The sequence below is a fragment of the Phasianus colchicus genome, chromosome 2, assembly GCF_987193195.1.
Source record: "Phasianus colchicus chromosome 2, bPhaCol1.hap1.1, whole genome shotgun sequence".
In the NCBI taxonomy this organism is placed as follows: Eukaryota; Metazoa; Chordata; class Aves; order Galliformes; family Phasianidae; genus Phasianus; species Phasianus colchicus.
The window spans coordinates 32092732-32119427 of NC_143437.1; the positions used below are offsets into that span (position 1 = coordinate 32092732).

Here is a 26696-nt window from a genome sequence, read left to right on the forward strand (position 1 = left end):
CAGTTCTTCACAAGAGTTTCTTCACACTTCATTTTCTTTCATATGTGTGAAAATGGAATGCTTTGGGCATCACATGTGCTGCCTGTGTTGTAATATGTTTTGTACCTACACAGAAAGGAAATATTTCTTGAGGACCTAATTTGCTTGAGTTGCGTAGTTCTCAGTGCTATAGCAAGAAACAGATGGATTGGGAGTTGGAAGATCACTCAGACAGTGATCTGAAGAGGGTCTTCATGAACACAAGGTGGGTGCATGTGTTAAGTGGCCGTAAAACTTACAGTCTATCACATTCGATGTCAGGGTTATTAGATGGTGTATCAAGAATACCAAAATACTCTTCCCTGTTTGCTGGAGGTGGGGTGTTGGTTGGACTTCCCACACCAGAATCGGGGCTGGGTGCAGGATGCATTTCTGCTGCGTACTTCTCTTCTTTCTGAGAAGGTTCTTGTTTTTGCTTGAGGTTTTTGAAACGTTTGAGCTTCACAGGGTCCTTGACTTCCTTGGCACAATGGAACAAGATAAAAATGTCCCTCCGAAACTTGGAGCTCATTCCAAAGTAGATTATAGGATTGTAGAAACTGGCAGACTTAGCAAACAGACTGGCAAGGATGCTGGTAAGGTTGGGCACAGGGTGACCATACGCCGACCATATAGAGATGACAGCATATGGTGACCATGCAATAATGAAGGCTGTGCAAATAACAATAGAGACCTAAAAGACAGAAGGAAAACAGCCTTAAATCTATTCTGGAAGACTACATCAGAGATGAAATACACTGGGGAAAAATAGCTTAGAAACTGACTGGAAGGGAAACATTCACGTTCTCCTGAAGATATGGCTTACAGGACTGCACAGGGAAGCAAAAGCTTTTCTTTGATGGTGCCAGCTGTGCCTAGAAGCTGAATATCTCACTTTGCATGAGATGTGCATGAACAGTGCCTCATCTAATGGAACAAAAACAGCTGCAATTCCCTGTAGGTTTTTGTGAATTTAGGAGATTTGGTGTAGATTTCAATCTAGGATAAATAATTTGAAAGCTCCCCTGTAACTTCTGTGTATTCTCAGAAGTAACATCTCTTCTGAAAGAGAATATGCCAAACCAAACTTCTGTTTTTGTGTTGTAAGGCCTGTTTCAATTGTATTTAAATTATTTTTCTCTTGTGATGTAGCAACATCACAATTATTAGGCAACCAAGGGAGTTCTAAACAATCCTTATGTTCACTCAGTTCAGAATCAGTAGTGATTACAATGAATTTAATATGGGTTATGGGTTTTGTTCACTTGTGTCCTAGCTGAGACCAATTTTTGGACAGACAGATTTTGCTGAGATAAATCCCATGATATGAAACCCAGACTTACCCTGGTGACATCGCGCTCCATTCTCCTCTGTCTGTCTGTGGGATCACTGAGTCCTGTTAATGCATGGCTTAATTTGACAGTATTGATAATTGACACATATGAGAAGACCATGACTGTTACAGGTAAGAAGAAACAGCAGATAAAAATGGAGACAATGTAGGACTTGTAGATTGTAGAGAAGTTGGCCTTTGCCCAGTCTATCTCACATGTTCCATACATGCGATCTGGAAAACAAAGGTGAGTTGTTAAGCATTTTTATAACATTTATCTGGCTTTGTGTAATTAATTTATTACATCTAATGCTGTATTTTACATCCTTTAAGCTATAAGCACCTTTCTAATTTAACAAGCTTCAAGTACTGCTATAGGCCATTACAAGTTTTAATCCATATTATCGTTCTGTCTTATTTAGATTTCCAGTGTAAATCCGTAATGTACAAACTGCTGCTTCAGGACAGAAAATGGTGACGTTTCACTAGAAAATAGGTATTAATTTAGTTTGTTAATATTACAGTGTTATCTTCTGTTATTTGACATTCTTCTATAAAGTAACTTTCTAAGGTGAACACTGTAGCAGCATAACAAGCAATTGTAAAGATACAATTTGCCACATGTAAGAAGTCACTACTTACTTACATAACGAAGTAAGAAAGAAATAAAAATATTGAGTGGTTGTCTTATTTTTTTAATAGAAGTGAGAAGACAGTAAAAATTTTATTGTGCTGGGAAAAATGAACCAAATAGAGATTATGCAAAAGTGAAGCATATAAATACTTAGCAAAATGTTTCATGTCTTTCTAAATGGAAAGTAACTACACAGGAGCTGCAAGCTCTTAAAAACAATGTCAGGCAAATGGCAGATCTGCGACTAGTAGGATTTACAAAAGGACAGTAGGTGATCAGATAGGTAAGGAGAAGGGAATGAAGAGCAGTCTCTGCTTAAATGCTTTTTATGAATAACAGTTGGCTCATCAGTCTCTTTGATGTGTTTATAAATGTGTCCTGAAAGAAAGCTTGAGTTTGACAGCATTAAGGATTGCCTGGAGTTTGTGAATTGTGGATTTTTGTTTGTGGAGGGACGGCCGTTTTTCTTTCTTTTTCCCCCCTGACAACCATGGAAATAAACTGAAGTATAAATAATTGAAGTATGAACAAAAATTACATAAGTCAGGTATTAACAAGTCCTGAAAATGTGGTACAGGTGAAGCCTGCATGATTTAACAACAGCTTTCTCACTGACATTCAGTGATAATTCTGAAGGAAAAAAAACCCTCTTCATTCCTCATGGGTGATAGGAGGTTCAGATAGAATAAATTAAAGGAGCAAAAGATTAAAATCTCTTTTGAGTCTCATCAAAAAGAGCTCGATATTTTTAACACCAAAAGCTTTAGGCAGTGCTTTCTGGCTGTGTTCAGTAATAGAAACTTCTTTTTTTGTCTCCTTTGCCTTTTTTCATCAATAGATCCCAAGATATTATTCAAAAAGATAACCGTAACTTCTGACTTAACTCTTATTTTCTGGTTTGTGAAAACTTTTGACTGGAAAAAAAGAAAGCATCTTCCAAATGGAATGAGAAGAAAATCCTGCAGATTTTTTTTATGTATGTCAGAATTGAGAGCTGTGTTTCCCTTGCTCTGCAGGAGCACCAGCAAGTGGCATTTCCAAAAGTCAGTGGGAGCCTGGGGACCTCTGCAGCTGCTGTGCAGAATTAACAGGTGGGAGGCAGAAATGCATCTTATGCTGTGGTGTGCTGTCACTATCATGCTCTGCTGCCAAATCTGCCATTGCTGGACTCCTACCTAGGTCTTCATGGGTCCCTCTATGGAAAATGTGTTTAGAGTCAGATAAACCAGGAATTCGAAACAGCCCTGATTCTCAACACTGAGAAGCACTCAAAGAAGCTGTCTTCAAGACTGTTGTCAGGGAGTTGAATCCAAATTACAGGCAGGATCCAAGGGGGCATATGGATAACCTTACATTGGGTCCACGGATCCAAGTGAGGGCTAAAAATGGGTATAAGAAGGCCTTCTGCAGATGAAGAGCTAGTCAGATTCTTGTACATACAAAAGCCCAGGTTGCTAGAAAATGCAAAAAGTGCAAAGCAAATGACAAATTCAGACCACCCAAGTTCTACGATATACTTAGAGTGCAAAAAACATGACATAAAATTAGAACTGTTGTACTGTCTCAAACAGAAGATTCACTGGGCCTTGTACTCTCATAACAGTATGGTTTGGGAAGAGAACCTCAAGGTTCCTGAAATGGGTGCTTTCTCACATGCATCCTCCAGGGATACCTCAAAGCTTATTTAAAAATGTTTGTGTGCTGCAGTGCTGGTTTTAGTCTTTTCCTAACGCTTGCCCTAGCCCTAAACTTCTGTCTTGCCTTTGATCTTGGAGTCTCAGAGCCATAGTTCCTAGCTATTGCTGCCATTATTTCTTCATGGGAAGAAATCTCCACCTATATGTCCTTCTACAACTTCTTTTCAGCCACACCAGAGATCTATGATTTTATATTTTAATCTGTTTTCTTATTATACCTTGTTTTCTCCCTATTTGTCCAGCTCTGAGCATTGTGTTCATGTTTTCATAGACCTATAAAACTCAGATACACATTATTCTTTTCTTTTTATAGTAGGTAAGCACTATTTTAAAGGCACCAAAGCTAGAGGTGTTTTTGTTTGTTTTTCCTCAGATGAGGGCTTGCTTAAGATGCCTTAGCTCTGAAATTATTATATTGGTTTGTTTAGAGACTTAATTTGAGACAATTTCTCAACTATTTCTCATAATGAAATTTTCTAGTGTGTGAATAGCTCTTAGCCATCGAATTACCTCAGTGTGACCTCATTAATTTTTTTCTACTTTGGGGTTTTTTTTTTTTTTTGCTAATCTTGTGCCTTATCTTGCACCCTCATCACTTCTTGTGCTGACTGACATCATCTTCTTCCTGTGCGGTGTTAATTTTCATACTTTCATTAAACTATTTAAGCTTCTGGCTTGCTTTACTGTAGTTTCAAGTTCAACTTGCTGGAACTTGAATTATTTTCTAGCTTCCTAATCTTGACAGTTTTTGAAGGATGTGTTTTGATAATTTCCTTTATCTCACTGCTTAACCAAATATTTCTGGCCCAATTTTTTTCCCCTCAGAGATGATACACATTTGATCCAAGTATTTCCTGTGATATCTTCAAGAAATCTCTTGATAGCTGACACCAAAGCGGGCGACACTGCACATCCATCTTCCCTGCTGAATGATTTTTCTCAGTTCTGCTGCTAATCAATCAGGTTTAATCACAAACAGGAAGAAGAAAGGGTAAGTATCTCAGTACAGTTCAGTGGAGAAGTGCCAAATAAGTACAACTGAAAGATACCTGTTACCTGTATAACTACCCCAGCCAAGCAGTGGAGCTGCTGACCAGAAAAAGGCTGCTATCCAGATGAGGACCATAGCCACTGTCATACTGCTGTTGCTGATACAGTGAGCTGCAATGAGATGATTTAACCAGAAAATAATAATGAAGACGACACAGCTATTCTAAGAAAAAATTAATATAAAACTACTTATTTCTAAGAAAAGCTTAAATTTGCAAATGCTTGTGTTTGCATTCACTTGTGGAGCAGTAGAACTGGGCGGCTGTTTATCAGAGACAATGCTTGCTGAGCGCTGCAGAAATACAACGTTTTTTGTTGGAGCTGTGTTTTGCAATTTTGTAAAAAAAAAAAAAAAAAAAAGAAGAAAACAAATATGTTTTATGCAGAAATGATTAAGGTAAGTCTAAATTCATGGGATCTTCTCATTCATTTCAAAAGTTTTCACTGTTAAAAAAAGAGCAAAAAAATACTAACTGGTGAAACTTCATTAGCCACACGGTACAAATGATTCAGTCTGTTCCACTGTTGCCATATGTGGTGATTATTTCTTTGTCTACCCAGAAAATATTTATGCAGCCACTCATCTCTCTTCCTTAACATTTATGTAACGTTATACTGAGTACTTGGTCGGATTTTCTCAACAAGCAAACTTAAATTGCTAGCAATGAATGTGTGATACAGCAGAGCAAAAGAGAAGTGCACATTTTAAACATTGCATCTTAAGAAGCTATGGAGGTGAAGATGGAGGTGAAATGAACTTCAGCAAATCTATCGCTACAGTGAACTGCAAGAGAACTTTCTGTTGAAGAAAAAAGATTCCATGAATAATCTCTTCACAGCTAATAGAAAGAAAAACTCATATATTGTATCCATCGTTTACGCAAGCTTTAAATGCAAGTACTAATAGGTTCTCACTTGAGGTTGGTACAAACCAGTCATAATAATAATTGATAATAAATTACCTAAGGAAGGTGAAAGCTGGACCAGAGAAAATTTATAGAATATGGGCGTAGGTCACTCTGAAAGTGACGCCTTCTATTTATTTCCATGGAAACTACAACAAGTACCTGACTATATTGTTATGGTTTCCAGTGCCTCTAATTTGTGTCTAGTAAATTCTGTCACTGAAAGGAGAACAGAGTTACAGCAAAATTCAATGAAAGCACAACTGGATCTGCCTTCATTCCTTACCTCTCTCAGGATGGCAGCCTTTTATATAGCGAGTCACACTGATCACTGTGAGGGTGTTAATGCTAGCCAGGCCAAAAAGAAGTGTGAGGAAACCATCAACCTGAAAAACAAAGCAGTACAGAGTGTTCTCTAACTGTAGAGTGCCTAGAGGGAAAAGAACTGCAGGGATTGCTCCTGTCATTTTCATGTTAATGCTCTCAGAAGTTTATCCAGCAACCCAACCAGCAAGGTAATACAAGGTGTCAGGAGCAGTCATCTTCTATAGGATCAGTGAGCAAGTAAATGTTCAAAAATTAGAAAAGTGCTCTGTAATGTGTGTCAAATAAACACGTAAGCACACCCTCACATGCATGCTTCCATGAAACGACTTGCCAAGAGAAAAAGAAAAAGGTTGAAATGAAATTTCAAGTGTGGAAAAAGGCATTGGATGCAACCACCACACTGAGGTACAGCAAAAATACAAACTGAACCCATGAACTTAAGGCCAAAGAGAGCAGAATGCAGGAGATAATGGGCTTGACTGTGCAAGAAAAGCTTTTCAAAATATGAAGTAAAAACATCCAAAGCTATATCATCCAAATGGATTGAGCCTCAGTGTTGCTGACCACATGCTATTTACCAAGTACTAGTTATAGGAGTGGGGTTGCTGCTGACTGGTGAAGAAGGATGTAGCCATCTGCTAAGGAACACAATCTGAACTAGGAAATGATCCAGGCAAAATGCTGAGGGTAGTGTTTTTTCTAAAAGCTTGCAGTAATGTACCAAACCAGCCAGAGCAGAAGAGCTCTTGAAGGCACCAGTTGTACACCAAGGGAGGTGGGAACAGGGAGCAAGTATCACCAGGCTGAGTTGGCATTCAAGCTGTAGAAATATCAAAGGGGAGGCAAATCACTATTCCAAAGGAACAAATTGTCTTTGTGTGAATGGCACAACTCCCATGGAATTTAATTTACCCTAGAGCTTTTATCCAGGCACAAAGCTGAGACCATGTCAGATTGTATAAATTAAATTGGGTGAAGGATTACGAAAAGACTACATTATTTCTTTCACTGGTGTTTTTTCTCACCATCAAGTCTTGCTACTGTACTGAGCCACATATTCCTATGCTCCACATACAATTGACTCATACTTGGTGTATAAATGCAAACAAGAGAAAACAAACTACTTGGGGTGCTTCAGCTACATACTACAGTCTGCACTTGGCTGAATTTTGCCCACTCTGTGCTGTGGTGGTTAGCAAAACACCTGGATACAAAAATGAGCTTTGCATTTCATTAGCCTTAGTAACGCAAGCAGCTGTCACCGCTCCACCTGCTCTAACAATGCATCATAAAAGCAAGAGCATAAAGCATGGCCAAGGGCTACTGAAAAACCACACTGCATAAGCTTAACCAATCTCATTAGTTTTTAGGTTAGAAAGGAAGCAGTATTTCAGGGCTGATTCAAAGAAGCACTTGGAAATTAAACCTAAAAGACTATGAGATTTAATACAGTGGGAGAACATATGTAATGTGTATCCATTAGTATAGAAAGTATACTGAAACAATGTTTTTTTTTTCCTGAAATACATCAGGGTATGTTTTGTCACCTGCAAATGCTACTACAGCTGTTCCATCCCCCATTCCCTCATGTCAAAGCAAAACAAGACAATTACATTCAGTCACCAGTTTGAATAGCCCACAGGCACACTTACTTACCTAGGGAGGAAAGTGAGCTTAGAAAAACCCTCTTGCCCTTTACCATTTAAGATCAACTTCTATCACCATAAGAAAGAACAAGCCAAAATGTTTTCTTTGAACTGGTGCTCTGCTAAAATACACTTTTCCTTAAATCACTCCAGTTCATAGGACAGAGCCATTGTCAGAACTACACGAAATAATGTGAGAATTACACCAAGTTGACCACGTAGTAATTTTGATCCATCAGCTCTCTCCTTTATACCCATTAAGAAATAGGAGTAAATTAGCAGGTTTAAAAGCTTTTCTCTCAGTGCTATACCCACGCTGCTCCTTTGGCTATGTGGATATTCACAGAACTGGCTTATTATGTTGCCTGGAAGCCAAGACACAACTAAAGACCAACCTTACTATTATCCTTGTTATACTACTTGCAACCCACAGTAGAGAAAGGTCATTCTACATGCAAATCCATTTCTTAAAATTTCTTTCAACATAGGGGAAGCCCAGTGCGCAATCAAAATTCTAGCTATGAGATTGGGTGTGCCCAAGTTTCACTGCCTTTAAGACTTACTTATGTATCCCTAGGTACTACACAAAAAAGTGCTTTTCCTTTACAGCAGACGGAGTAAAATACAGCCTGCTATCGTATTAATCAAGGTTTGATGGCACAAAAGCAGTTTGCCCAAGTAGCTATTACGTTTCAGTTTAGGCTGAAACAGTGATCTCGTTAGCCAGAGCAGCTGCATCTCTCCCTCTCCTGGCCAACGGGGGAATCTACTGCAATTTCACTGGTGTGTCAGCTTCCCTTCAGAGCCACAGACCTCCCTTCTATTTGAGATAATTAATACATAAAGAAAAAGTTAATCATTTTTTAAAAGGGATTTTTTTATTTTTACACTCTAGATGTTTAAATTAATCACAATGAGATCTCTCAAAATAATTTTATAAATACAAATCAGATTATTCTCAGATAGTAACACAGACAGATATTCAAAATAAACCTCCAGCATCAGAAATCAAAAAAGCACCTAATAAATCTCTATAAAATATATCTTGAAAAAAGTAGGGAATTTATAACAGAGAATGTTTTAAAGTTTAAGCAAATTTTTAGAGTTTGCAGTAAGTGAGAAAATACCCTCTCATGACTAGTGACAACATAATTCTCCCATCCCTCCAGTACATCAATCATATGTCAGTAGGACTATTTTTTTCTTAAAGTAACCTCTGTCAAATGGAAGAACAGCCAAGGTTCATGATAAAAATCACTCTCCACAGAAGACTGCTTAAAACTCCCAGTGCTCAAATCGATTCTTTGAGATTTAGTCAAATACAGGAAGCAAAAGCAAATTATAATCCACCACAATTTCCATGAGGTCTTCTGTTCACATCACACTACTGTGCTGTGGTTGCATTCTGCCTTTCATAATGTCTCAGCAGGATTCAAGGGTAGCTCTATTTAGAGGTGATTACATTAATCCAATCCATTACGTGTCTCTGACACAAACAGCAGGTAATTTTCTGATAGGCAATGAGAACTAATATGTAACAGGATTAGATAGTTTAAGCCATTAGGTGAGAACATCAGATGCTCAGTATTCTGCATTCACCAAGTGATTAAATCTTTCTATTGGTGGCACATATTTTAAAGATATAGGAAAAGTATGAAAGCATTAGTTAGACTACACAGAAACAGATACATGATTTTGTTGTTTATCCATCTACCATAAATATAATGTTGATGCTAGCTATTACGATATGCAGATTATATTTTGGCTTTAGTAGTATTAAATAATTCAAACTAAGTCTACTTGTTTTCTTGTAGTCATTTTAGATTTATACAGTGGCTTAATGAGATTCTATTTATACTTACTTTTGGGTGACTTTCAGATATTAGAGTTGCAGCTCTCTCTGGTCATAATTTATACTCACAGCAGTGGTACATGCCCATAAAAACGTGCATGGTTCTGAACTGCACCAAGCACACAGAATTTAACAAATTTCTTTCAGAATTTCCTTATAGAACCTCACCAGATGCAAGAATCACATACATGCTTTTGAGCAGCAGCTTCCTGGCTCTAGGTTAATGCTGTGGAACCATGACAAGTTTCATGTCTCTCCAATCCATACTTAAGGAATGAATGGAGAGGAAGCAACAAAGCACATAGCTCATGCCATCCAAATCCAGTGGAAAGATTCCCATCTTCAGGTTAAATGCTTCATTACCATTGTCTTTCTGTGAACTACTGTACAGGGAAATTTAGCACTAGATAAGAAACTCCAGCACCATCCTCAGGGAATGCCCATGCAATGCTACACAAAACTTGTTTCAGTGGCCCTGAGCCCAAACTCCTCTCCACTTTGGTGGCGTGAAGTCAGGGGCTGCTTGCTTATTGTTAGCAGTACTATTATTATAAACACGTAGATCCAAACATATATGAACAGATAGAAGAAAACAGCCTCAGGAGTCACCTCTGTAATCTTTACATTTGCATGGAAGCAAAGCTTGGCTTTATGGTCTACGACAACACTGCCCTAATAACTGCGATCATTTAACATCAGATTAAGTCACACTTTCATTTTCAAAGTAAAATAGTATTAACTTTGCCTTTTCAAAAGGTCACAGTAAATGTTTCTGTAGGCTTACATGCTTCTCAAAGGAGGAGGTCCTGCAGACTGTTCACAGGCTCCGCCAGCACAGCCCAGAAATTACAAGTGACCCTCCAAGTTCTCCAGTGGACAATTGCCTGTGCTGTTTCCCAGCAAGAAGGAATCTGCTTGCGTAGCTTTCACCAGGTTAATACAAGGTCATCTCTGATTGCTGGCTGAACGCCTACCGGAGAAGCTATTCTTATGCTCATAAAGCTCCTAGGCACAAGGCACAGCAGGCTAGTAGTGGTGCCAGCTCACATGGAATTGGCCTAGACAAGAATTTGCTATGTTCCTGTGTAACAATCAGATCAACACAGTGAAAAGGTGATACGGGAGGTGTAACGACAGAGGGATTAAGTGTTGCAAGGAGAGGAAAAAGGACTCACCCATCTCTGAGGATCTACGAGGATCTAGACTCATTTGGGAAAACTCCACAAAGGAGGGATCTCCAACCAGAGATCCATTCCCAGTGGCAGTCAGCCCTTAAATGAGGTCCAGGAGAGGTGCAGCCAGGCTCCACCCCTTCTGGTCACACAGCTGAATTGCCTTCACCTGTGCTCCCAGGGCTGACCCGGTCCTTTCCCCAGGTGCTCAATCAGTGGTTCAGGCTGTGACTCAACAATTCCCATACACCCTGACAGTAGGAAAAAAAAAGAATGACTGTTTGGAGATCTCCTCTTACATAGCTACTCTTCGATCCTGTTTCAAGGTCCTGTGAGAGGAGAGGCTGGTGCAGGAACAGGAATTCAGGCATTGGGAATTCCCAGCTCTGTATGCTCAGTGTCAGACAGTGAGTGACCTTTCCAGGCAGTGCAGTGTTTGGATGACACGGGAGGGGCTGTGCCTGTCTTGTTAAACACCAAAACTGATAGCCTGAGCAGCCACCATTTTTCTTCCTTAATATACATCTTCCTTAATATATTTCTTCCTTAATTTGTTGCAACTGGCTGCAGAAATAATCATTTACAGCAAAAACAAGGAAGATTTCATAGCTAATGAAAACTGGCATAACTTCCCTGCAGTCACATTAGTTACACTGAAATGATCTTCTATGTTGCTAATGATTCTGTTTGTGCAAAGGAAATTTTTTCCCCTCTTCCCTATAGATGAAGTATTTTTCTCATTAAAATTTAGCTCACAGATGTCTGCATGATTTGCTTTTACCTCTTGACTGCAATGTACACACTCTTCAGATGACATCAAGGCAGACCAGAAATAAATAAGTAGGGAACACTAACATGTCTGCAACTTTTTCTCCATATCCAAATCTCAGTAATGCAAGGAGAGGTTCAGAGAATGAGGTAACAGTCCAGTATTCATAATATTTTAAATGCAAAAGTTGTGCAGAAGAACATAATTGGGTGCAGAAGAGGCACTGTGTGGCACAGTACAGGCAAAGTAAAAGACATCACTTTTTGAATTTGCTTTATAGTTCAGTCTCCCATATCCCACCTTTCACTGTGGACCAGTGTGTTAGGCTGAGCTGAATACAGAGCTAAAAGTTACACAGCTTTTCTTCAGCACCTTTAACATCTATTTTATCTCTTAATGCTCTTAGTGCCAGTTCCATGATTTGACTGCAGGTTATTTTCATCTTACTGAAATGTCAGGAATGATAAGATATATATAAATAAAATCGCAGCAGTATCACACCACAGCACTGCACTAGGTTATTCAATAGCTATTTTTTCCACTCAATTTTCACATTTGGTTAATTTCTTCTATGTCTCATAGGTGGATAGCTGAGCACTTACAAACTAAATAGACACTGGGTCACATTCCTGTGCCATTATGATTTGAGAGAAACATTCAGGTTTCTTCTGTCCCAGCTTCAGTCCTAGAGCTACACACTTTTGGATACTGGGATAGAGATTTTTATACTAAGCAGGGTTGAGCTACCTCAGTCTTTGGATGGGAATCCTCTGCCCAAGCCACCCAGCTGCAGAGAGCCATGCTGAGGATGGATGTACTCCTGCAGCATGCATTCTGGCCCCACCGTGCATGAGCAGCAGTGAACTCAAGATGTGCCTGTGAAGACACTTCCCTACCATTTTCTTCTCCCATCTACCAGGAGTTGAAAGGAAGTCTGTGACCTTTTACTTTGATCCTCTCCATTTGCAATTGCCTTTCCTACCTGGTTACGCTGATGCTGAGGTACTACTGCTGGTCAGTCATCCCACCCAAAATGTAGAGGAATACCACACCACACACACTAATACATAAACACTGACTCGACTTCTACAGACACACAAAAATCACAGGCTGAGTCACCAGAGTCACCGGTCCAGCTAAGTCAACAGATTTGGTTGGTTATATTGGTTATATTAAATGGACAGAAATCTATGTCCTTCAAGTGCACTGCATAAACGTCTTTAGGGTTTATGATTTATGGGACCATTTATAGAACTTATTGTTGAAAAGGTATTAATCTTTTCCTTTACAATTACGGTACAGGAAAAAAAAAGTAATGCATGTTCTGAGGAAGCAAACGATATCAATAAGATATAAAATAATTTATTCGAGATTAAAAGACCCTTGTCTCAAAACTTCTGAAAAGTGCCTATATATTTACATGTTACTGATCTCAGAGTTTCCTACTGTTTCAGTTTTCCTTTCAGAGTTTAAGATCCTCATCTTTAATGCTTACAAAAGATGAACACTATTCCTTCTTGAAAATGTCTGATGAGACCTCTGAGTGTTTAATCACACCAGAAGTACTGGATGTGTTAATTGTCAGCTGGAAGCAGTGACTGGAAGCTGAACGGATGCTTCACGGTCCCTGGAACAAGCAAATACCAGGGCTATAGAAGAGAAACTATAGCAGGAGAAGGACATCATGTGTGAGTGGTCAGGCAACCATTCTAAAGAGGAGATGTCCTTGCCCAAGAACAGCATTGTTAATAATGCAGGACCAAACGTCCAGATTTTCTTATAGGTCCATGTTTGTTTGGGATTTCAACTGGAGACTTCATCTGCTACAACATCTCTACCCAAAAAACCCTGTTAAGGTGCAAGAAATCCTAGACATTTCTGCTTGTCCTACACTCCTCAATGCAAAACGCACTAAGTCTAGGAAATGTTGGACTTTGAGCCAGACAGGTTCCTTTCAAGATGCACATATGCTACAGGGCTGGTTCTGTCAGGCAAACAGTGCAGAAGTGGACTAAGTCAAACAATGCATACATGCCACATGGGCCTGCTGCAGCTCACTAGGATTGCTAGGTTATTTCTGTCCAAGGTGTGCCTCACAAAAATATGGAAGCACTGTATACACCATCAAAACATAAAGCAAAAACTATTCAGAACAAGTCTCCTCACTGCTACAAAGCCAACCAAACCACACAGCAAGGCAGTCACCCCCACTTTCAGTATTAGAACATGTTTATAAGCTCCCTTCAAGTACTGGAAGGCCACAGTGAGGTCTCCCCAGGGTCTTCTCTACTCCAGCCCTGAACAAGCCCTGGGCTTCTTTGTGCACACTTAAGATGTATCTTATGCATAGGAAAAGATACTCAAGGTCTCCACTAACAGTCAAAAAATAAGTATAAAAAAAATTAAGAAACCTACGATGACAAAGCAAGAACATGTAAGAGCAGACATTTTTCTTGATCTTATACAATTCTTACGTATTTATAAAATTAACATCAGAATAACTACTATTCTCATTACAAAAAAAAAAAAAAAAAAAGACAAAAGTCAATTAGTGGAAACAAGTTTAAATCAAAGGATGAGGATTATTAAACATTTCAAACTCTAGGGCACTCCACAGCCTAATTTCAGTTTCTGGGGATAAGAAAGGTTAAACACTTCCCCCTTTATATTAAGGCTTCCTAAAGTCTGCAACTTTTATGTTCACCGAAAGATTAGCAGATACAAAAAAAAAAAGGTTTCTGCTGGTGATTAGCATGGTTTAGAAGAAACTTGTGTTTTCATCAGAGAGTTAACATTCCTTTACTTCCTACGTGTAAAAGATGTAATATTATTTACAGGTTTCATAGCAACTTCTATTTCAGCAGAACATATGACTAAAAAACATATAGAAAGGACAAAAATATATCTTGAGGTAACTTCTAATTACAAATATGGTTGATAGGGGAACAAATGTCTGTTGGTCATTGGCTTACATTCAATGACCTGAAATTTACTAGATGAACTGTACCAATGATTTGCCAAGAGGCAAACAATGAATGTGTCAGAGACTCTCCTTCCTCTGTCCTGATCGGGACTAAAACACAGGGTTACAGCAAAGAAGGGATAAAAAGACTGTGAGAGAAGAAAACCATGTCTGTACAGAGCATATAGCTGAGCAGTGTTTGGGTACAGACCTGCCATGCAGCCTCATTCTTGGAAGCAGAGCTCTTTCAAGCCTCCAAACAGAAAAATAATGGTTGGTATGAGGAAGAGTAGTAGTGGTTCTTCTGTACAGAGATATGTGTACAGGAGCAACATATCTTGCCCATTCAGCAAGAATGAAACAAGACAGCCATTTTAGCATAAGATAGATCTTTAGTTACAGTTTTCACAGACTAGGCTGTTGGAGAAAGGTAACTGTCTGCCTTCTCCCCACTCCCTCTATCCGAGACAGCCAAGAATTGTGAACCCTACAGTTTGAAAAATGTCACCTGAGGGTACTGAAGAGAGCCCAAGGCAGAGGAAAGGAAAATAACTTTGTGGATTAAGTGAGATGAGCTCATGAATTTTCTTCATAAACAGAAATGACAAGCGAGCTTGAAAAAGTAAAGTTTTGCTAAGCATACCTGACAGCAGAGGCTGACTGATCAAACAGGAGCAAATATTCAGTGAAATGGACAGCAACAGAAAGCCAAAGTGGGGCCATCCTCAGGTCCTAGCAGCATCAACCAAGGTGGGGAAGGGAACACATGGGCCATGCTAACAGCATGTTGGCCACACTGTGATCCCAGCTACTGACCTAGGAGTTTGAGTGAGATGAGGCAACCAAGAGATACACTCTCATGATGGAAGGATGGGCTTCAGCTGCCTGGCACCAAGGTCCTTATTTCCCCATGTTCCAGATGTGAGACCTGTTCGGGTCTGGCTATGAATGCACCACATTTTATAAATAGAAAAAATAATGCAATAAAACCCCACTTCTGTTCAGCACTAAACGTTTTAAGAATGAGCTCTGTGCTGGCTGGCTGTGCGTGCACAGAAACATACAACTTTTTAAAATATACTGAATCTTCTTGTTATTTCTGTACAGTACTCTTTCTAAATACCTAAAGGTAGCTACAATACTTTCAGAAAGTAAAAATACCTGAACAAATACTTTTTCAACACAAACCCTACTTGTTGCTGAATATATCCTGATCTTCGCTCAGCAAGTCACAACCAGTTCCAGCTATTCATATGGAGTAAAAAAAGACTTTTCCAAGTTGCCGTGAATTTTTAATTAACAATTAATGCGATATCATTTCCTATTTGAAATCATAAATTTAAACTTTGATAATAAACTTTGATAAACTTCAGAACTCTGTAGCTTCTGAAAGAAGCAACTGTAACATTTTGCAAACCAGATTATTTAGGAAAGTTGTTATAATGTGCTGTCAAGAGTACTCCCTTGCAAATCAATGGATATGGACACGGTGCTGATTCCTGTGTACTGTGTTTTACATACCAGCACCCCCTCCCAAAACAGCTACTGCACAGACCGTGCTCTAAACTATACAAAATACATCAGGGACTTGTCAGTCTCTGGAAGAGCTTGGGCTTGGGGAAAGCAGAAGGGTCATTTAAAGTTACTTCTTTCAACCAGCTGGGTTGCAGACCTTCTGTTATGTCACAGATCTCTGTTCAGAATTTCAGCCTAAATGGCTTACCCTGTCTTACATAGGAAGCCTGCTGCAAAGCTGGAACTGGACCCAGAGGCCCAGACTTCACACTTAATTCCCTAACTGTAGCAACAACCTTCTTTAAAACAAATGACAAAATGGGAATCTCTTTAAGTTTCTGTGTGAATTTTACAATTTGAATGCATGCCTTTGTTTGTCTGATGAATTGAAACCCTTCCATTAATCAAGAAAATTAAAAGGTTTCCTGGAAGTTTATCCTCAACAGACTTTGAATTGAAATGGTAGATTTTCTGATTAGAGAAATAATGAGTTTTGCTGAGGAAATAATGAGCTTTGTTTTAATAATTTTTTTTTCTGCCAAATTGATTTATACATATATTTAATTTCTCACTCAAAATGTTTTTTTCAATGAAGCTACGGTTCTTAGGCTAACCAGAGCCTTCTGCAGGAAGTCTCACTCCCAGGGTAAGGAAACACAAGCTGTAAAAGTATCCTCTGCTGCAGTGCACAATAGTTCAAGCTCCTCTTTAAATAAAAACAATAAATACCTAAGATAAGAAAACAGGATTATTTCTCTCTCTTTTCCTTTATCGTAATCTTCTTTATACCTTGCTGGAGGCTATCCTGTCAGTTTCAGCTTTTTGATTCCCTCATGAAACAGACACTCACGCTAAATATAATCTTTCTCATAGATATTTCCAACAGCTCCAGGGAGCCAGGCTTGCATTTATTTATCTACGGGACATGTTTATATTCTGTCTATGTAGGCGTGAATATTTCAGAATTAGCTTTAATAGGATTTTCTAAGTTTCCTGCTTCCAAGCTCAGGGATGACTGTGCCATAGGGGGAAGGCACTCAATCTACCACAGACCCCAAGCCCACAAAGACTTCAGGCACAAGAATGCAACCAATTTGGTACAAGTAGCTGCATGCAGTGATTTATGGGTGTACTCAAGTCCTGCACGGATGCTCTGAACGCCTTGTTAAGCAGGAACATAACAACTAACTTACAGCTGCATAAACTGCCAACAACCAGGTTGACCACAAGGAACTGAAGAGAACCAGAGCCTACGCCTTCACTTTCCAACATGAGAGGGAGATATGACATGAAGTCAAAAAGCCAAGTAGGAGGAACTACTGCAAATAGATAGATCTAGACTCTTCAATTTCTCATGTAGAGGAGAAGAAAGGCTTGTTACTTACAAAGACCTAATTCTCTGGTGAGTGTAGGAGAAGGAAGGAAAGGGAGAAAAAAGGGAATGTGCAGGTCTGCCTCCAGAAATACAACCCCCCCCATCAACTCACTATCTTGTTTTCTTTTAATTTAAAAGCCTAAAATACCTTGCAAAATACAAAAAGTTCAAGTCCCCTAGTGAAACACTGCAAATACAGATAAGAAAAAAAAGGATATAAAGCAGAGATAATAAGAAAGAAATAAATCCAAGATAAAAGGACATAAATAAGAAAAAAAAGAATGTAAGTATTCTTTTCTCACTATGGAAAAATTTAACCAAAACAAGAAAACAATAACAGTATGGTTTCTAGTCACTAATAAACCTTCTCTACAGTATTTGGTGGATTGAAGTGATCAGTGTTGGTCTCCACGAGTTTTCACAAGAACGTGAAATAAAACAGCAAAGGAAGGGCAGCTTTTGTACAATAACTGTGAAACTTGCATTATATAAGCCTTCTCTAAGATTTCTTGACCCGCTTCTACAAGGCAAATAATGACTTACAAGTATGCATAGTTCTCTTGTAAGGCAAAGGGCAGCAATTTAACAATAGCATCAGCCAGCTGGTTGGGAACGTTGACCTTTGTGGTAGGAAAAAATTACTGAGAATTTGTCAAAACCTGATCAAACACAGATTTATGGATGTAACAAAAGAGAACACTGTCCTTTTGGAAGGTGAATCAGCATTTTTTTCTTGTTGCTTACACACAGCACATACACGGAAATAGTTACGCTTATATTGCCTAATTAAATATAATCCAATTTTACCTGGCAAGTCCATATCGATGTGATAATGAATCCATCATCTCTGAAGACATTGAATATTTCAATGATCCCCCTTGAATAACCAAACACAGAGATACTGGCATCTGATACAGCCAAGTTAAACGTAAGGTAGTCAGTGGGCTGCAGAAGATGTCTCTGTTTATACAGGACAAAAATCACAATGCTGTTTCCAAACCAAGACATCCAACCTGAAAAACAAACAAACAAACAACACTTTGAAGTCAAATGTGAACAAGAACCAGTTCAAGGTGTAAATGTATGATTTCACTTCTAAATATCCTTTTGTTCAATTAGAAATGAATTGAAACAGTTTATTTTAACCATTGGGAAACTTATGTATGAAGCACTTTTAAGTGGCTAGATGTATTGCAGAAGCAAGAATAAGTGAATAACTGGCAATCAAATGGAATGAACACAAAATGCTGCTGCTCTGTTTGTCAAAGAATCACCACTTTCAGAGCTGCTATCTCAGAGCACGTACTGTATGTTGACACAGCAAGATACAAATACACATGCCGAAGGAGGATGTAACTTGATGGCACTGCATAACAACTCTGGGTATTCAGAGAACATCCAGAATTCCTTTAAGAAGCATAACATGTCTGCATGATGGGAACACAGCGTTTCTCTGCTGGGCTCCATATGTCCAGGCCACCTGGGAGCATCACAAGCTGAAAAATGAGAGAGCAAAGCACAGAGGCAGTGAGGTTACCTACATGGATCTCAGTGAGGTGCTCCTGAGTCTGCAGTGGGAGGGACAGACTTGGTACTGCACTGTGAACAGCTTTTCTGCAGACTAATTTCCTTCCTAATGACTTCTCTTTGCAGAATTGCCAAAAAGCCACTTGCTCAGCAAACACATCTGGTTCACTAAAGAGCTTTATGAATTGGGAATAGCTGATGTGTCAATATATGGCATTAACCAGAAGTAGACACTGATGCAGTGATACACAAAGATTCTTCTGTGTGTATACACACACACACACACACATATATGCATATATGTGTGTGCATATATATATACAGATATATATCATTATAAGATCAACAACAGTAAGTACATCTTATTCTGGTCGCTAGCTGACAATGTTTCTTAATGGAGCCTCATTTCCAACAGCAGCGTGCAGCTCAATTTGGGAATTGTTTCTAACTTTTCTCTGAGTCTTGGTATCATAAACATGCATAGAAAGGCAGGGGAGGACAAACTGTTTTGGAACACAGTTTGCAATGCAACCATGATAGCTGTGCTTTTTGCATATGTCAGCTCCACATCCTCTAAGGTAAGATGGTTTTCAAGACAGTAGATAGGGAAATATTTTCCCTGTCAGTAGTAAGGCATGGCACTAAAATGGCAGACAAAAAAAATTCACCTCCTTCACAAACAGTACAATTTTGTCAATATGATGTAATGGATAGAAAGGCTGTCCTTGAAATTCCCCCTAGCCTGGAGGGCATGGAAGCTTTCAGTTCAAGTATCTTAAGGAAGAGACTGAGCAAAAAGTGATGCAGAACAACAATACAGCTATGACAGATGTCAGAGACAAGGTGGTTGTGATCACTTCTGAAACTATGTTCAGACACTGACTGTTAAAGACACAGCATTGGGCTCTGCACTCTGGATGAGAGACGGAGTTTCCTCAGCTGCTCTACAGGCAGAAGGTGCCTCAGGGCAGACTGCAGGCAAATCCAGATCCCAGAAAGAGAACTGTGAACGCTGAAGTGCTAGGAGGAGTGGTGTTACCAGGCGGCCTCTCAGTAACATGAGGGATGGAAGAGAGTAAGCTGAGAGAACCCACTCTGCCTTCCAGAGGATGCCAGCAATAATCTCTCACAAGAGCAGATGAAAAAATAAAATCAAAACACAAAAACCCAGCCTCAGAATGCTCAGGCAATCCTGATGAGAAAGGGCAGGTTATGGTAGAGACCTGTAAGTGACTGAGAGAGAAATAACACATAGGATGAAACTGAGCACTTCACCCCACACAAAGTTCAGAGTGGAGCCAATGCAATTCCTCTGTAAGATGTAATGCTGTCTGATCTGGGCTCATCAATGAGCGATGATGGCAATTCTGAAGTGGCATACAACAAAATTACTGACGCTCTGTAACACAGGACAGGTCTGCGAGCTGCTACCGTGAGATGAGCAGTATCAGAGCAAAGCAGCTAAATGAGTGCTGACAGTCACTGAATACTGAACAGCTATGGGGTAACCTTTACTCCTTAGGACAGCGCTGAGTAGAGCTTTTCTCAAGCCACACTAATACGGTTGCTATTCATATTTGCAAATATTGGAAAGTAGGAGGAACAGGATGGAAAGCAATATTAAAAAACAATGTTTTGCCTTTATAGAATTCAACAGTAACATTTCTCCTGGAATAATACAGCCTGGGGGAGATTTTAGTCCATGGGTGTCAACACTCTCCACACGAAGGGGTTGGTGCTGTTTCCCATGACTTGCAGAGGAGGAACAGCAGGGATGCTCAGCAAGTGATGGAAGTCAGGAACCAAAGATCTATGAGCAAAACCCTTTATCAACTCGCTGTCTGCCAGCCAGTACAAAAAGTGCACCCAGAAAGCTGACTAAAAGATTGGCTGAGGAAACAAAAAACTTCTCTCCTGAAAGAAACAGAAAACAGCAACATGTTTAGCTGGGCAAAATGCTAAGGGAGAATGCAGCAATTATACAAAGATTCCTGCTTGAATTCCATCCAAGCCCAAGCATGCAGCCAGTTAGAGGGTACTCTATTCCCTCTAATGTGCATGAGTAGTGTGAACAACAATGCCCATGTTGGAGTTATGCTTTTGCAGAGTTAAGTTTGGTAGAAGGGAAGCTGTACTGTACAACTACCTGTACACAAACATAAATGTCTGTCTGGAGGGGTCTGCTGTAAAGTTTTCTAGTCTAAAACAGTGGGAAAATGTACAGTTTACAAAGCTGTCATTAACTACTTAACTGTGAAATGATTTTGTTCTGCTTTTAATCGTCACCACTAATTATACAGACACAATATTGTACCAAGGGCACATTGAGAATTTTGGCAGAAGAGTCATCGTGTTTTAAACTTGACAAGGCATGGAGAGATTATTTGTTCAATAAATGTGATCATTTTGTGGATGAATGCTTTGTGAATGGCTTGTTTCCTTTCCCACCTTTTCAGATTTAGCTGTCAAGTAACATCCCAAAATAACACTCATCCTGTCACCTGTCAAACAGTATACTGTCACCATTCAGAAATGTGTGCCATTTAAAGGCAAGTCTGGGCCTTGTGGTTTGTTCCAGTTTTCAGATCAGGTTGGTAATGCCCTCAGCATGCCTTCGTGATACGAGTACTTACAGAAAGTCAGAATTTCTCTCTATCAAATATTCTGTCATTCTCACTTGACATTTCTTGTTATGTCAATCATTCATTCTAACAACATCAGTTAATTATGAAACTAGGGAAAATGAGCACAGAGCAAATGGTGTATAAAGTAGAAAAGAGCAATTAGTTTTAGAATTCTAATTAATATTTAAGGAAAAAAAAACCAAACCCTTTTGTTATTTTTCCTCCAGGTATGGGAAAGAATGACATAAAGTACAACAGAAAGATCCACAGCAGTCAAGAACCAATACCATAAGTGGCTGATTAATTAATGACATCTGCACTGCAGTCTGACAGAAATACGTAGAGGATATGAAGCTGGTTACAAAGGACCATAGACTTCAAGAAGTAAAGTAGATGAAGTTCAAACTGTTTACGAAATTTGGAATGTTTTGGAATTTTTTTTTTTTTCATTGTAACTCATATTTGTCCATTTTCAAAACCAGGTCATGCCTGGACAAGCATTTTGGCACTATGATATATAAAGCATAAATTGTAATGTAATGTAAACAATATGTTTTATTGTTTTTTTTTTTTAATTTTACCTAGCTACTGACAGTAGAATTGTGGATTCTGTCTCCATTAAAAAAAAAAAAAAGGGGAATAAAATGTGTATGCAAACATTTCTTGAACGACAAGGAAGATACAATACACTGCATTCCAACTTCATAAGCTGGGACAAGATTTACTGTAAGTACTAACATTACTGCCAACATTTGTTAATTTTTGTGTACATTTCAAATGTCTAATCCTGGAAAACAACCTTTTAGCAGGATTACAAAGGAAATTCCCCCTCAGTATTTTTCTGCTATGGATTATTTGCTCTGCCCCTCTTCAAAGATTTTCTTTGGCAGCAATGCTACAAAGTCCTTTGGAAGACTGCAGTGGCTCTTACAGCACACCCAATTGGAAATTCATAAGCTTTTCTTACTGGCCTTGAGATCTTATTTACAGAGTCTTTAATTACAGAGTTATTTATATTTCATACAGAGTTATTACATGTCCTTAAGCCAATTTCTGTAGGGAAGATGAAGAGTTGGTTATAAAATGATTATGTGATAATAAGCGTTTCTGAACAGTAGCTTACGCCCTACAAATATTTTTCCAAACAAATCAGTGTAGAAATAGTAAGCTATCTTCAATAAAAATTCTATACGTTATTGCATAGGATTTCTTCTTTTAAACTCAAATAGGTGAGGAGTAAAAAGATACTGCAAATGGATCTGAGCATGCATGATACATACATGGAAGTTAATAATGCATTTCCTCCATGATCAGCCTCAGAACAAGGTTTGTATTCATGAGAAGTTTGGTGTAGCCTGAAGGAGCTCTAGCAGCTGGTGAAAGCTGAAAAGAACTATCACCAACAGAGGATGACTGGGTAGCATACAAAAGTAACAAGGGGACTTTGAAGACTGCAGTAATAAGGTGCTAATGAAATTTAACTGAGCAGTGTAAAAGTTCAGGCACTTAGGTTCTTTAAAATGTATTTGCTACAAGATGTGAGGTCAGCATCAGGAGCAGCAGAGAAAAACACCTGTGTTGGTCAGTTGATGGAAGAAGTGTGCACTACCAGTGTGATGAACAGGCAGCACCAGCTGGGGTTAGCAGAGCTAGAGGAGTTCACATTAATGAATGGTGATGGTGAGACCTGGTTTGAGTCCTAGTATGTGATCAAAGAATGATCAGCAAAAAGCCTCTATGGTGATGGACTAGGATGACAGAGGAAACACATTGCAATAGGAGATAAAGAGAACCATCATGTACTTAATGATGAACAGGAATACAAGTTTGACCATGAGATAACCTGTATAGGAATATAGGCGATAACTGCAGGCAACAAAAATAATTTATTTAAAAGGAGGGACAAGAAGGATAAAGTTGGTGTGGTCACTTTAAATAATGATTTAAGAAAAGGTTCCTATGCAAAGAGGAACCAAGTCAGGAGCAAACTGTCAATTGGAAGAGCAATAGCAACAATGACGACAAAAAGCCCCTAGCCAATTATACGAGGAAGCATGATAGCTTTGTAAATGGATTATATGTTGTCACAGCAGGGGAATGGCCTTACTGACCCACCAGGTTCTTTCTAGTCTTAAATTCAGCTGATTAATTCATTAACTGATGGCACAGCCATTTGTGAGGGGGATGCATGCATGTGAACAGGTTGGGGATAAATTGGGACAACTCTGCTTTATCTTACAGACATACATACATAACTGTTCCAGTTATGCTTATAATTAAGATAGAAGTCATTTTTTTTAAGGACCTCTATTTTATTCCAAACACAACTTCCCTCCACCCATGCTTCCTACCAATAAAAAAACAAAGTCTCATATAAACACATTTAAATACTTAACATTTTACATTGTAACATCCACACATCTTTTTCAAGCATTAGCTGAGGGTTAAGCTTCTTGCAATGTGTGATAAGCTTAGAAAAGCAAAAAGAAATCTACTTAGGTCAGTCATTCAAGTTTAGAACAACTGATGTAATAAGTTATTATTTTCGTATTTTCCTGTGAGAATGTATAATTGGAAATTGATTACCTACCAAACCTGCATTCTTTAATGTTTCCTAATATTTGCTTATATCCTGCATTGAGTCTGTCCCAAGTAGACAACATTTAAACAAAATGCAAAGTTGTGCTGGGATCAAAGAGAGTTCATATTGGGTTCCATTTTCAAATCCTTACTATACCCATACATTGTTGTCATGCAGGAGAACCAAAATGGTACTGAAACTACTAACAGGGGGCAATGATCTGTAGTCCTTAGACCTCCCAGAGATCCTGTTTGAGGGACTAATTATTATGGGCGTCAAACATTTAAAGTAAAAACAGTAGAAATATTTTAGAAATTCAAAACCTGTAGAGCTGTATTTTCTGGCTCTGCAGGAAGTACTTGTAGGTTGCCAACTGACTGGCACCAGTCAAAATTCTGGAAATAAAGGACATTAACTCAGTGTCTTCTTGTGTCTTGGTAGCAAAGAAGTATTGCATACATCTCTGAGAGTACTTTCCCTTTTTTAAAATCTTCCTACTTGTTAAATTCAGCAAACAGTAGTTAAAAGTCTACAAGCTTGTTTTTTTTCTTCTCGAAAATTTTGCATTGGTTATTAATCTGTTAGCAAAATAAGGCCGTACCTCTTTTATCTTATAATAGCTGACGAAAAAAGCTGCACTTTATAACATTCTGGTCTGTTACAGATGAAAAACAAATGAATCACTTCAAGCTTTATACCAAGCTCTACCAAGAGTGTAATTTCACTAGCAAAGCCAAGACAGAGTACATACCTAAAGCCAGTAGGTAGAAGCCTATAATGGTCTCTCCTTGTTCTGTGACAGCAGCTTCCCTGCTCAGAAAACTGATGTTGTTGTTCCTCCAGGGCGCCTGTGGAGACAACTGGAGAGACATTTTCAGCAAAGCTTATGACCCAGAGCTTGCCTTTTCCCCCTTATGTCCCAGATGCCAGGAAAAATAAAATAAATCCAGACTTTTCTTCTGTTTCTGCTCAGACTATTCAGGGAAGTTCTTCAACAAGACTAATAACCTAAAGAAGGAAATTACAAGGGACGGGAGCTTTGTAGCCTTCCAACCTGTTCTTATTCACTAATCCTATCTCTTAGTACAGGCTGTGAGCCTGTGACCGGTGAAGGCAGCAGATTTCCTCACATCCTTATTACTGCTGCTTACAGAAATCTTGAATGAAGAGTGTGTGTCTGACAAAAAGACAACCACGCAACCTACAGGTTTACAGACACACCAACAAGTGTGGTGCATATCGATATATCAGTGAAATGCCATTACTTTTGTCTTTTTGTCTTCACTGAATTCCCTTAGAATTTTAGTTCAAATGATATTTGGAGGAAAAATATCCCACAGAAGTTTTTTTTTTTAAAAAAGAGTGGCCTCTACTGGAAAGTACCTTAAAAACCACAATTCTTCTTTTCACACCATTAAGAAGCTGCCAATATTGTGCATTCCAAGAACAGTTGGATTTTTTCCCCCACTGTTGAAAAATGAGATGTTGTTTTCTTGACATGTTGTATGTGCTTTAAGTGAGTCAGCTCAGAGTACGTTTAGTCTTTAATCACAGAAAGATTTGGGTTGGAAGGGAACTCAAAGCCCACCCAGCCCCAGTCCTCTGCTGTGGGCAGGGCTGCATTCAAACCAGCCTTGAATGCCTCCAGGAATGGGGCATCCACAGCTTCTCTGGGCAATCTGTTCCACTTCGTACTTTTCTTTATAATCCCTATAAAACAAAATAAAAATCATCCATATCCAACAAGACAGCACATAGCCTTGAAAAGAATAATCTTGTCATGATGAGTTATGCCTATGGACTTTGTTGATATAGTAAGAAAACACATTTTATATCAGTAGGAGATGATCTTCCAAAATCAGATCATGTGTTCATTCACTGCTTCCAAGAAAATAGACATACTGAAATGATTTATGCAGAGTTTTGTCTAACCCAACTTCCTATAAACATTGGATGAGGCCAGTAATGCTTAAAACACATAACAGATAAATGGGAATGACTGTGCTAGTTGCATGCTGCTTGCAGTGTCTACTTTTAAGAAAGCAGGCCTGCATTCTCCTATGCTGCAGTGTGGTAACTTTAGCATTTAAGCCTACACTCTACATAGAAGAGCCACTTGCTACTCCTATCCATACAAAAGGTATGGTTTTATCACAATTGCAAAAGCAAGTAAAACAAATCAGGAAATAGTTACCTAATCATAAGAATAAACTAAAGCAAACAAACAAACAAAAAAAAATGACAAACAAAACAACAACCCAAGTCAGAGCTAAGCCAGATAAAAGGCAATTCCAGATAGGCCAAGGTGCAACAGCTGTGGCGACAACTGTATTTATGGAGCAACTGGTTACAGACAGCAGCATGATAGAGCTGCACTGGCTTCAGTGAAGTTTTATTCACTCACATCATCAAGCATCCATTACCAGAACAAAGCAAACATTCACCTATGCCTCTTGCATAGTGTAAAACTACACACAGGTTTATTTTGATGGTCTCTGTTTTGAAATGGTTTTTCTTCTCTCATTCAGCTCCAACATTCAAACTATGGAAGAAACGCAGCATTCTATCTTAGTGTGTTCAGGTGAAATTATGTTCAGGAAGAAAAAAGAAAGCAAACCCAAGACACCATACCTTCATTTGTTGCCTGCCAGTCTGCCATCATGTCAGAGGATTCTTTTTTCACTCCTTCTACTGACTTTGTGCTTACTT

At 38.9% G+C, this 26696-nt stretch overlaps 1 protein-coding gene across 2 annotated transcripts; it reads right to left on the minus strand.

The window, feature by feature from the left end:
* Positions 1 to 262: 262 nt before the first annotated feature.
* On the minus strand, positions 263 to 26696 carry LOC116228966 (visual pigment-like receptor peropsin). 2 transcript variants are annotated; one of them, XM_090135287.1, is made up of 7 exons: positions 26619 to 26696; positions 24739 to 24847; positions 18063 to 18268; positions 5924 to 6023; positions 4739 to 4843; positions 1362 to 1585; positions 263 to 712 (listed from the first exon to the last, which is right to left on the minus strand). In XM_090135287.1, exons 1-7 carry the CDS (start codon positions 26622 to 26624, stop codon positions 275 to 277), a joined length of 1188 nt encoding a protein of 395 aa, XP_089991413.1. In that variant the 5' UTR covers positions 26625 to 26696; the 3' UTR covers positions 263 to 274. The 2 variants fall into 2 exon arrangements, with proteins under 2 accessions (XP_089991413.1, XP_031449032.2); XM_031593172.2 differs by lacking the exon at positions 26619 to 26696 and having other exon boundaries at positions 24739 to 24859.

What these genes read in the sequence shown, in the direction of transcription:
- LOC116228966 (XM_031593172.2), bottom strand. Translation starts at nt 24,859, where the DNA reads ATGTCTCTCCAGTTGTCTCCACAGGCGCCCTGGAGGAACAACAACATC. An exon ending in CTTCTACCTACTGGCTTTAG is followed by an intron (nt 18,269 to 24,738) that starts GTATGTACTCTG and finishes TTTGTTTTTCAG; the next exon opens with GTTGGATGTCTTGGTTTGGA. An exon ending in TGGCTGGGGTAGTTATACAG is followed by an intron (nt 1,586 to 4,738) that starts GTAACAGGTATC and finishes TTTGTTTTCCAG; the next exon opens with ATCGCATGTATGGAACATGT.